Raw genomic sequence first — 12,844 nt, forward strand, 5'->3', positions numbered from 1 at the left:
TGCAATAGCTGCATGCACAGCCCATATCTATCCGTATTCTATTGACCTAATTATGTTTACAAAGCCGGCAATGATAATAACCACTATCCTGAATTAAAATCTTCAGACATTTCTTATATATTACGGTTTTATTCCTTATTTGATGATTTTGGAGTAATAGGCCTCTTAAATTTCTATCGATATCTTAGTATCTAGCTATTCTTCTGTTGGCACATCCGTTCCATCGATCCTCAGTGCGCAAAGACCCGAACATGGATTATAAGATACATTGACCCAAATATAATAGTTATAAACTTGAATTTAAATGTTGGAAATATAAACCCCGAAGTCTTTCCTCACTCAATCCTCCATCTCAGTTGATCTCGCGATCATACTTTAAACAAGAAAAAATCAACCATTAGCAAAGTGCAATTAACATTTCCACGGTCCAAGAAACGTTTAGAAAGCGACACCCAAGAATGAATCAACATACCCAAATCTTCGTGTAGGAAGCCAGCCCTTTAACAAGTAGAGCCAGTTGGAGGACCAACAGAGCATCCGCTGACGTTGCAGTTCCAGTAACGGCACTTGCCAGAAATGCAGATGACACCGGCACCGCAGCCACGCTTTTCGAGAGTGGCATTCTCATCTGGGGTTGGTGCGGCCATGGCGGCGGCGGAGAGGACGGCAATGAGGATGGCGCTGATGAACTTCATTTTGATAGAGTTTAGAGTAGAAGAAGTGGTTCTTCGAAGTTTTCAAGTGATTTGTTTGAATTGAAGGTGGTTTTTGGATTGTTGATTGGAGGCTATGAGGATGATGATGTAGAATTAGATTTTCTGGATAGAAGCGTCGAGATGGCTTCTTTATATACTTATTGGTTTCAAGCTGTAGAGCGGTCCACTTGGTCAATCACTTCAAACAATGGATTAGTATCGCTCTGCCTTACCTGACGGTATCCAGGCCCGACGGTAAAAGAAGTGTCTTCAGCTAGCTACTCATGATTCCGCTGTTACATCTGAATACGAGACCACTTCTACGATATCTGATAGAAGAAAAAACAAAGAACGGCATACTCCTGTCGACTCCAATCCTTCACCTCAAGATCTTCGACACCCCCGCGATCAATTAGAAAACCAGGTCTCATCGATATCTTTCGCAAATTCACGGTTATACTTGACAAAACAAATCAGACACCGGTTATACAAGAGTCGCACGTTACATTTACTCCACCTGGTTGACACATATACCCCAGGATACTAGACCCCGCGGGCCCGTATACTCCAGGAAAGAGAAAAAGAGCTCTATACAGTTAATCATTGTTCGTATACTTCAAACGTTAAAGCTCGTATCTATAAGTCAATAGATTAAATTCAGCCTCCAAGACTATGCTAGGATACATGGCGTCCGGCCGGCGAGAAGCGACCGAGATTCTTAGTGGACTAACAATGAACGTTAAACGAGATCGATGTAGGAAAACCCGGAAAACGGATAAAATGAAAGATATTTCTAGATGGTTAGTAATCATTAAATTAGGGTTGTATGAAGTAAGCGAAAACATGGGCAGGGTCAACGGGGCAAGGATAAATGAAGCATGATATAGGTTTGTTATTACAGAGTAATCACAGAAAATCGGTTGCTGAAGTCGTATGCATGCAAAGGAGGTAGTAATTAAGGAGAATATCTTTCCTTTGAGGGGTTTTAGTTCCGAAATGTAGATACTAAGGCCGGACATATAGGGCTAGCATTGTCGCGGCCCCGGATTGTATGACAGGGGATACGGTGTTCGAATGTGGGGGATCTTCGAGTTCTTAAGTGGCAAATGAAACCTACTAGAGGTAGAACCAGTATTATCCGTACTAGATTGGAATGGCTTTTTTTTTAAGAAGCTTTTCTCTGGATTCACAAGTACAGAATCACGATATCACCGATATATCGATACAAGTACAATAAAGAAAGTTACGACAAAAATCCAACACCAAGATTCTGGTTGTGAGATCTCGAGAACGTAAACATCTAGTACTGGTCTTAATTGGCACAATATCGGTATTCCTATGCCTCTACCATTAATCGCGAGTCAAGGTTTACTCGGCTCCATAATGCATGTTCGCTCCGAAGAACATTCGCGATCGGCCTGACCCGAATAATACCCTTTTTTTTCTTCGGAAGCGCATGCGCACGTTCCATGTTACACCTAGGCCACGTAGTTAAGTTAGGCAAGATAGAATATGCATGGAAATCTGGAGCCGGGACACGGGGGTAAAGGGGAGCCTATCCCGGGTATTTAGGATATTTTCGCAATTTTCTTCCTCTTGACTCCAATATCCCTGTAGCTGCCATATATGCATAACATATACGAGGTAACGTCCCAAAGAATTAGCTCTATAGCCTTGAATCGATCCGAAACCAACTAACTCGTACTGAGGCTACTGATTTCCTGCCCTTAAGCCGAAGGATCGCAACGTGGGATGCTCATTGGAGGCTAAACCCCCAGTTCCATTGTACGTCGCTAGAGAATATTAATATGATAAAAATCGAATCGGATATTGCCGCAGACCCCACGGTTGTCGCACAGTTGCTCTGATCAGGGACCGGTTAGCAAATAAGAATCTCTTCAATACATCGATAGGGCACATGATCAGTTGATGACGTTTCCTGCGGCAAACGATGATAAAGAATTTCACGAGAATGTAACGCTGAGGCGGTTACGGCCTCGAAGATAACGATAGTAATCAAGGTCGACAGGTAATGGATAGACGGATGCAGATGCAATAGTGCCCAAGTAGATATATCATGATATGGGTATAGATATCCCGTCTCATGAATACGAAGTTTGATAAAAATTATTTTATGAATATAGCCTGGTCTTCCTATTGAACGACATTCCACACTAGTTTTTTGGGGCTTTTCCAGGCCTGCGATCGATGCTCAAAATGCACAAGTATAGCCTACAAAAAATCAACTACCTATTCCGCAGGACACAGTCCATAGCAAGCGGTAGTCCAACCGATATCTCTCCGATTTACAGAGGCAAAAGCACGCTCCTGGAGATCGAATAATCTAGGCTAGACCTAACTAAAGCTCTCCTAGGTGTTTTGTCATGGAGGTCCCTTTTCCTACGTTCTTCATGACTAACAGCCATCTAAGCTTCGCCCCTCCAAGGGTTAAGCGGTTAAACCGCTATCATGACTCGTTTCGTTCCCAATCATGGCCCGCTCAACTGAAGGAGTTCAGTGGGTGGTCCGATCATGGTCATGCTCTTTTGGCTCCTCATGGTCTATCGGTACCAACTGACAACTTTTTACGCCTCCCTTTGCGAAATCAGGGACCGGGATCAGGTTTTCTTCTTCTTTTCTTTCTTCTTCTAGAAATCTTTTTCCCTTTTGCAAATCATCCTCGCTATGATCAACCATTTTTTCCTCCTTATCTTTGGATAATACCTCTTCACTACTCACTGAGTTTTCACTGGCCTAGGCGCCTGTAAATTCAGATGCAAATCCGGATCAACTTGATATCTTTGCCTCCGCGTACTGACCAGCAGAGAGAATTTGACATTAACATTATCCCCCAGCACAGAAATTGGGCGGTAAGTATGTTCATCGGTAGCCCTACCGGTACCATGCATCAAGCACCAGCGACCAAATAGTCGTTTCTGGCGACTTGAATCCTCTTGTTCTGCCTCCTCGAAGCTTCGAAGCCTTTCAGTACTATACAGCATTCACGAGGAACCCAGGTTACACCCCACGATTTATTCTAGTCCTATACCTGAAAAGCCAGCGGATTCATGAAGTTTACTTTCATAGCCTCTAGTAATTCTCACTCGGGCTAGATGACAAGTTCTGTGAGGACCATACGGTCTTTCTCATAACAGGAAACTCGGATGATAGATACATGGGTCGATTGATGGCGTATGTAGCATGATGGAATTCGGGAGACGACAACCCGGGTGTGCGTATTTCGATAGCTAGAAAAGCTAATGGCATAGTACTATAGTTATCTACTATCTAAGCATCCCAACAAAACATCGATTCCGAGTATTCATTCTCATATAGCTTATCTCATAGACTGGACCCCGAAACTGCACCTTCGATGGGTTGAAAATCTAAGAGGTACTCGATTTATCTATAACTATAGTTAGCTATGATATGCCCTCATTTCGACGTCGGGAGTGAGACTAGTCGCGGTTATTGTTGACCAGTTTAGAGATTTATACATACTCATAGTCTCGGGACCAGACATTATCTCGTAAACCAGAATTAATTGCTGACCAGACATAACCAGATAAATTTAACAATATCTGACTTTATAAGTCTAGAAGTCTTAATTGAGAGCGTGATTGCTCAATCAAAGCCCCTTGCAGCCCCAAAGAGCATTCAGTATTTCTAAGCCAATTATAAACATCGTCACCCCAATTCTCAAAGTCCATATAAATATCAAATGCGAAGAAACGGAATACCCAGAAATCGAACTCCCCTCATGCTCACTAAATGCCCACGCAGCCTCCAGACAAGCTAATCCCCCTCAGCAGCCTACAGATTTCTTTCTACCTTTTTGTATTCATCCTTCCAAAAGAGATCAGGCAGATGACTAGACTCCACCGGAACCGGAAAAAGCTGTCCAGTACTATTAGCCAAGCTATCACAATCCACCACCAACTTCAACAACGGCATCCCATCTCTCCCGACCCCACTAATATTATATTTAACACAAGAAATAACCCTCACAGAATTCCTATCATCCGTCCCAAAACGATCAAGACTACCCTGTGCACAGCTCAAACGCATATATTCCCACGTTTGATGCATTAAATTTAAAATACTAATAGCTAGTGGAAAAACAGGAGTTGGAGATATTCTGCTTGGGATTTCGAGGGTGTGGGGTTTGAAGTTTAGATAGTATGATTGGTTTATTGAGAGGAATTGGTTCTCAGAGGTATGATTATCGTGTAAAGAATATGAGAGGATAGCTGGGTGATTGGACAAGAATGATGGTAGTTTAAGTTTTTTAAAGTCTTCTGGAAGGAGATGTCGACTTTCTGTTGTACTTGTGGTTGTGGGGCCGCAGTTCTCGATCCAAAATTCTTGGGAGATTATACGGCGGGTGCTTTTGGGAGGGAGTGTACCTATTAAAGATACTTTTCGATGGCAGATCAGTTGGGACGGGGGCTTGAGGCTTGAAGATTGTGAGTTAGGATATTTTTTGTGATTGAATGCCGGTGGATGTTTGCAGATAAAGGAGCTATATGATAGAAGCCAGTGGATAAGGAAGGATTTCTGCTTGGTGTAGTGTAATTCTGGGGCTGGGGAGGTGATAATTGAGTACCAGAGCTTGCAGACACTAGTGAGGGGTAGCAGTTCCCAAGGGTAGAGGTATGAAAGTACTTGGATTTGAAGTTCGACTGGAAGAGTTGAGAATACGCTCATTTTTGTTGGTTTAGATTTAGAATGGTTTAAAGTTATAAAAGTGTATCAATATTGACGGCTACGGCCGATGAACCGGGTTTTAAGAGACCTCTGAGAAAATAATCAAGATTATCGATCGATAGGACTTATTGTCAAGATTTTGCACTTTTGTATACATCCATGTAAATGTTCTGCCAAGCGGATTATTGGCGAATCGGCGCTTGAATTCGGAATCTTGAATGTTCCTTATTAATGCGGGGAATTGTCGAATTTCGGTACTGAGGCTGTAGCGAATCAGATTTATGGCTGACCGAAGCTTGGATTTCATCGGTAAAGAGAAGAACCTCTCCAATTGCCATATTTTTTGTTACGAATCGACATCGTAGACTATTTCACATATGTAACCATTGCGACATCGCCGGACCATAAATTGAATTCCGGGCTGACCCGAGAATGTAGCCCACTAAGTCTCTAATTCTAGGACTAATTATCTCGAGTAAAGTAATAAAATCTTGAACATTTTTTAGATGATACTGATAGTTCAGTTGTCTCGTGCCTAGACATAGAAGGTATCTTACAGAATATTTAAATAAGATTCACATTCCAAGAACTAAATAATATATCATGTCAATATAACAATTCTACAGACGTCGTGCCATGTTCCCCTAAGGGTGTGTCTCAACATTCCACCAATTCGAGAGAGAAAAACCAACGATTTAAATCTCCAATAGTATCGCCAACTATTCAATTCCCATCAGAAATTAATTCTATGGGAATTCTTTTCGAATCGCAGGAAAAGATGATTGATTTGTTGGATGAATATCCTCTTTTGTTGGGATACGAAAAGTATTTAAAAAGTTGAGAAGATTAATTAAGTGAAGTAGACTTGGATCCAGAGTACATATAGGATACTGATAGTACGAAAACTGGCATGCATATGGAGAGCTAGAAGGAAATAAGATATTTATGAAATTCAGGTGTTATCCTGGCCTAGGTTGTGCTACTTGCACGCTGAAGGATGCGATTAGAAAGACTTATGCGGATGTACAAATTGACCTTTTTTGTATCAACTTTGTTTCTCTTTTTCCATTTGTATCTAGACTTAGCATTTTATAAAATCTAGTGAGATCCTGTGGGCCGGGAATGGTAAAGCGTCTGTCTAGATTCTAGACGTCATCGCAGTCACCAGAAAAGTGTTGAGTATGTGGTAATTTTTGTTAACCAAAAAGAGAATAGTCTGGACTTGGTCTCGTATACAGTCTGGACTAAATCAACGACTCGAATGTAGAAAGACTCTTCTAGATCTAGCGGAAAAAAGAAGAGTTAGTCTTTCCTTGGTAGGTATCTGTGTTTTTTGTATGGTTACTGGAGAATTTTTAATTTGATAAATCTTTTTCAACTAAGGATTGTGAAACATGGTAATATCAAGAGCGATTCTTCCGAGATAAAATCCGAAGGGAAAAGACTTATCATAATATACGCTAAGGTTAGGGTCCGGAATTGATTGCAAGATACTTTGTTAATCTTATAGAGAACGACCAAGTTAGATAAAGATATTGCTAAGCGGATAATTTAGGTCTGTGGATTAGAACAATCAAGAACAAAAGAATAATGTGGTTTTAACATAAATGTAAATGCTATAATATAAGATAGCCGTATTCAGATATTATAAGGTCGCATGTAGTTTCATGTAAGAAACCGTCAAAACCAGTATGGATGTTTCTGATTCTAGCATTCACCTAAGGTTGTATTGTTCCGAAACAAATACGTATACGGTCTAATTTGGTTTGCCCTGCTATACTTATCTTCATATTTTTATTTATTTTTTTCGTTTTAAAGAATCTCTGTAACTAACTAATAGTGGTCTCGTTCCCAGACGTCACAAAGGGCAGCACTTTGTTTGGACTAATAGTTACAACAAGTACCTATTCCGAACCGGATGCATTGTATGTATATGTATATATACTCGGTCTAGAATTTAGATAAGCGCGAAGATGGTACTTATCGGCACGTATATCGATAAAGATACTATACTTCGTTACGCAATAATTGACTAACGGGAAGCTTAGATCGCTTAGAAGGCATCGACAAGACATACCTAACTACGGATGTATAAGGTATCCGGGTACCCAGGCCGCAACCACTTCCAAAACAGCCATTGGGCTATTTAGCATAGTGTTCAAAAACGAAAAGCTATATTAGTAAGAAGTGAATTATAAGATCTTCTGGCTGGTGGAGCTAGAAGCGCTTTCCTGTCGCCATTACATACGCATGTGTATACCCCACAATGCTTAATTTATGAAATCTAGGCTTAATTACTCTTTCATTTAAACATATGATTTTGTTGAAATGACTCAATACAATGGCGATGCAATGCAATGAGGTCAACGAGATGGAAATTTAGACTAGTTTGTCAAAGTCTCTAGTTTAATTTGCCAAGCTGGTCCAAATCGTTGCAAATAAGCTTAGAGCCTCAATCATATCAAATATTTCTGGTTAAAAAGAGTTTTTTGTTTAAAAAAAAAAAAAGCTTAAACTGCTGGCCTGACCTCGAATGCCGTGAAGACGAGAGGGGGCATTTCTCCTGTCATAGACTGCTGCAATGCAAGGATATGGGGAATGCATGTGCATACTAGTAAAGCAGGTACTTACTTATGTAGTAAGTATCTCGAATCTATAAATAAGAGTCCGTTCCTGGGATAGATAAAAGAAAAATGAAGCCGAAAACAGGTTTGTTTTTGACCCGGAAGAACAAAATTAAAAAAGGCTATCGTTAGTAAGTTAGTAAGGTAGGAGGGATGGGGGTGTTTTAGAACCTTGACGGGATGATGTATGCCGAGAAATGATAAGAGGAGTAACTAAAGGCCTGTCAACGTTCCTGGGATGATTTGTACAATATGCTGTACGATTGCAATTGTGATGTGTGTGCCAGGAACACGACAGGAAAAAAAAGGGCCTTTTCGTGGAGACTATGTTATAGATCTGTACTTGGTTTCTACGAATAATTTCAATCATGAATAATGTTTATGAACGGAGATGTTTTGTATTTATATCCTATGCGGGTCGGGTGTTTATCGTCGGTGGCGTTCGGGGCTTGACGTCGTTTGGCGGGTTTAAAAGCTTACGAATCGCGACAACAGCTAAAATTGGCTGGTCTCTTTTCAATCCCACCCCGGCTTCCCCTTCTTTTCCTTTTTTTCTTTTTTTTTCTTGTCTAATGATTTTTCAATTTAAGACAAAGGATAACATCATCCGATTCTCATTTTATTTTTGTTCTTTTCGGTTCGGTGACAAACACATGGCGATGTATGGCGATGCAGTGGACTGTACCTGTGCGACATGTATTGACAGTCTTTGAGTAAGGAAGTTAAGGAAGGAACTACTTACAGTACACTACCAACCTCCAGGATATCATCATCATCATCATCATCATCATCGCTATCATCCATCGACATTGATATCTCCATTTCCATCCACCGGCAGAGACACACACTAACCGGGATAGGGTTAATATTGGAAGTAACAACGCTAGTCAGTGGATACTTCTTCTTCCTTGGCTGCCGGCCGGCTGGTATTTGGGTACATGTACATGTACTTACTTACTCACTTGCCTTGCAACCGTTGTCGACGACGTTACATGCAACCTTTATCCTTCCTTCCCTTCCCTTCCCTTCTTTGCCAGTTCTTCCTCTTCTTTTTTTTTCTTTCTCTTTTCATCCTTCTTCCTGCACCTTTTCCTTCCAGTCTATAATACTGTTCTTTTGGGGCTGTTGTTATTCGGGGCTGTTATTTTAAGCCTTGCCGTTCGTTATCTGTGATTCTGCGCAGCTTATCGCCCAAGTCTCTCGCTCCTCCCTAACCAACCACTCCCAACTACATCCTTTGTAACTCTTCCCTGGCGTTTCTTGATCTTGATCTTGATATTTATCTTAATCTTGATCTTGATCTTGACCTTTCTTTGATATATTCTATAACTATATTGTAATGGGAGTGTGTTTGTAGCTGCTGCGGCGCTGCGCTCAATCAATCAATCAATCAATCAATTGATTAATGAACTGATCGTTCTTGCTGACCGGCCAATTTGCGCCTAAACTTGCCAATAATTCTTCCTCTTCTCTCCTCCATCTTCTTCCTCCATCTTCTTCCTCTTCCTCACCCAGCTCTACAGGTACCTCTTTACCTCCCCTGGCTACTTCTCCATCCTCATCATCACCTATCTCCACTTCTCCATCATTCGGTCCCGTTTTCTCTGTCGACTGTCTGTCTATCGATCTGTCCGTATTGGTGACTGGTTTACGCATAACCCGTATTCGCTGCGTCCTTGCATCGCTGTCCGTCATCTTTTCGGGCACCCCGGCAATTGCAGTATTGATCGGTTGCACTTTGCTCACGGTCAATTGGAATCCTTAACTTTTCTTCGCCATTCCGATAGGCAATCAATAAATCAATCGATCAATTGCAATCATCCTTCGATCATCTTCAACTTGTTCCGTCGGTCGGTCGGCTGCTTGTGTTTGTCTCCTTGTTCGTTTGGCCCGGTTGGCTTTGTCCGTTTAACCCTGGTAAGTTATTTGCCTAGTTCCATCTCGTTCGCCTCGTGGCGTTTGTTCCTGTTCGTTTTTCTGAACTATTCCATCATCAACCTTCTCTGCCTCCTGTCCATAGTAATACTTACAGTATGCATATGGCCGGCCATGTGTGAATCCAAACTGATCTAATTAATATTAACCCTCGCATCTTGCCAGACAAAGAAGAACACGTTCCCACTCTGCCATCTTACAGAAGCTCGCCACTTGCAGCTCTTCTTCCGAATTCCCCTTTCGATTTCCGATTTTTCGACTCTTCCGTAGCTCGGCCTGCCGTTTTTGAACGTTTTTTGCACGCCTCCTTGCATATCTCACCCTTCTTTTCGGCCTAAAAATACATGTGCCATCTCGCATCCCCTCGTCGCCTGCCTCGTGCATACCCGTCGAGGGTTTCGTCGATCTCTTTCCCCTCCTTGCCGTTTTTTTCGTCTTTGGGATATTAGGTTGTTTCTGCTGAATATAATTTTTTTTTAATTTTTTTGGGCGGGAAACAAAAGAAGAGAGTAGGGACGACTCGAGAGAAGGAGAAATACGACATGGGGTTGTTTAGGAAGCGATCCACCAGCAGTACCACATCCACCAAGTTGAAGAGGCCATTGAGATCTGGATCACTGCCACCAGAGGTTCCTGCTATACCACCTCCTCCAATTCAAAATGCCGTCATTCCACAGCAATCTCTTAATCCGAAATCTTCGTTTGTTGGGCCGACCTATTTGGCGACACGGGATACACAGCGTATAAATCAAAATGCTGTTGGAGGAGGAGGAGCTAGTGCCGGTAGCTTTGTTGGTCCTAGTCCGGTTCTTGCGCCCTTAAATAATGGTAATGGTGGTGGTGGTGGTGGTGGTGGTGGTATTCCAACTGGAACCAACATCGATGATGGATTTTCAACTCCTGTCTCTCAGGTTTCCGGTCTCACTCACCCGTCTGACGCTCCACCGGCGCGTTCTACCGCCCCGTCGTCTGTGGATGCCATGTCTGCCGTTAGCTCCTTTAGGAAGACTGGTCCTCAACCTTATCCTCTTCCACCTATTCAAACGAGTGGTCCACAGATGCAGCTGAATGGACAACGGCTTTCAACTTCTACCATGCCAGATGATGGGTTTTATATGTCAAATATTGGCCGTCCTAGGAGGCTCTCAGGAACGTCTGCTATCGGTTCGGAATTTGATTCGAGACCGTCAAGTATGACCGTCACAGGGATGTCAGGGCCTGCTGGTGCTGGTGCTATAAATACTATCAACCGCAAAGCGCCACCCCCACCGTTGCGTGATAATCCAAGTACCTCTACGTTACCCCAGGAGTGGACGGACAGGGACCCTAGCATCAATACCCGGTTTACACACTCTCCAACTCCTTCGGAATCTGCTTCCATGCAGAGTTCCGTAGTGTATCCCCAACAACCACCATCTGAAAGGAGAACCTACTACCAAGGCGGCCCACTACCTACAAATAATAGGTTTCGTCCGCCGCCACCTCATTCTTATCCTTCTAATTATCCTCATCCACCTCCACCTCACTTTCAAAACCCAAACGGTCTTCGTCGTGGCCCTCCTCCCCCTGGATATCCCCCTCACCAATATCGTCCTAATAGTGCTAGTCAACGACATCCCCCACCACCTCGATTCTTTCCTCCACAGAACCTCACGAGAACCGGCAGCTTTAGAAATTCACAAAATATGCTTCCATCCCTCCCGGAAAACAGACGTGCTAACACCATGCCTTCGTCAAATTCATCTCTTCTTCGTCCGAACATCCCACCTGTTCCTGGACCCAAGCACCTGGCTATCACTTTCTCGCCAAGTCATATTGAATGCAACACCAGACACCAGGTCATGATGCCATTCAAGAACTATCACCACCCCGTCCCGTGTACTACATGCCGACGCGTTGCTGTTGATGGAATGCAATACTGTACCCACTGTGCTCTCCGTGTTTGTAGAGAATGCGCGGACAGGCTTAAGAAGGAGTGGAATGGTGACATCACCAAGGGGTGGGGCAATGTTACCTCTGCGGTCGAGGAGTTTAGAGCCTCCGTTGGCCCCGAGACCACCATGGTTGCTGGGTGGTCTGATCATTCCCCACCTGTTGGTGCCAAAGCTGCCGTTAGTCAGCTCTCCTGGCCCACTCGTTCCAATACCGAGCGTGTCTGCGGTCTGCTTGGTATCCCATACCGCCCAAAGACTGCTCCGAATCCTACCTCGTCGTCTTACCAAAACGCCTTGGATATTGATGTCCCGGATATGATTGATCAGAATCAATTCAACTTCGAAAGCAACATGGATCTTGAGTCTGGTGCTTCTACTGTATCACCACCTTCACCGGTTACTCCACCTGCTTTCGGGGGCCTTGGTGGTGAACATCGCCTCCCACTCACCCTCCCTAATGAGCATCGTCTCCCTCCATTGGCTATCCCTCCAAGCAAGCACAATTTCGAGGGCCCTGGCTATGGATATACGGCTTCTCCTGAGATCGTCTCGGATTCAAATCCGGAATTGGTCCAACCTCGTCCTCAGTACCCTGTCGACCCGGCTAACCTTCTCAATTCGGATTCGCGTCGTTCTCGCTCCTATGCTTACGCTCCGAATCCACCACCACCCCCACCACCTGCTCCTGCTACCACCGCCCTCTACCGCACCGACACCCAGATTAGTAACACAACTGTTGGTAAGAACTCGGTTGCCCGCCCCTTCACCGGTAGCGCCAGTGTTGGTGGTCGCAGCAGTATTTTTGACACCTTTAAGTCATCCGGTGGCGAGAAGAAAAAGAAGGGACTGAAGGGCTTGTTTTCGAGGAAATGATTGAGTGAACTTGACCATTGAAAAAAAAACAATATTTGGGACTAGATTCACACTGCCATGGACTCCATTGCTCCTT

General features: G+C 43.4%; 3 protein-coding genes across 3 annotated transcripts; 1 reads left to right on the forward strand and 2 right to left on the reverse strand.

Annotated features, from left to right (window-relative positions):
- Positions 1-500: 500 nt before the first annotated feature.
- AOL_s00188g276 (uncharacterized protein) lies at positions 501-695 on the reverse strand (the record flags this gene model as incomplete). Its single annotated transcript, XM_011128524.1, has 1 exon — positions 501-695. The coding sequence occupies one exon, from the start codon at positions 693-695 to the stop codon at positions 501-503; it is 195 nt and encodes a 64-aa protein (XP_011126826.1).
- An 8,717-nt stretch (positions 696-9,412) lies between these two features.
- On the reverse strand, positions 9,413-9,721 carry AOL_s00188g277 (uncharacterized protein; the record flags this gene model as incomplete). Its single annotated transcript, XM_011128525.1, has 1 exon — positions 9,413-9,721. One exon carries the CDS (start codon positions 9,719-9,721, stop codon positions 9,413-9,415), a length of 309 nt encoding a protein of 102 aa, XP_011126827.1.
- Positions 9,722-10,503: 782 nt separating this feature from the next.
- AOL_s00188g278 (uncharacterized protein) lies at positions 10,504-12,768 on the forward strand (the record flags this gene model as incomplete). The annotated part of the gene is made up of 1 exon (XM_011128526.1): positions 10,504-12,768. One exon carries the CDS (start codon positions 10,504-10,506, stop codon positions 12,766-12,768), a length of 2,265 nt encoding a protein of 754 aa, XP_011126828.1.
- Positions 12,769-12,844: the final 76 nt, after the last annotated feature.

This window comes from Orbilia oligospora (genome assembly GCF_000225545.1).
Source record: "Orbilia oligospora ATCC 24927 unplaced genomic scaffold scaffold00188, whole genome shotgun sequence".
Lineage (NCBI taxonomy): Eukaryota > Fungi > Ascomycota > Orbiliomycetes > Orbiliales > Orbiliaceae > Orbilia > Orbilia oligospora.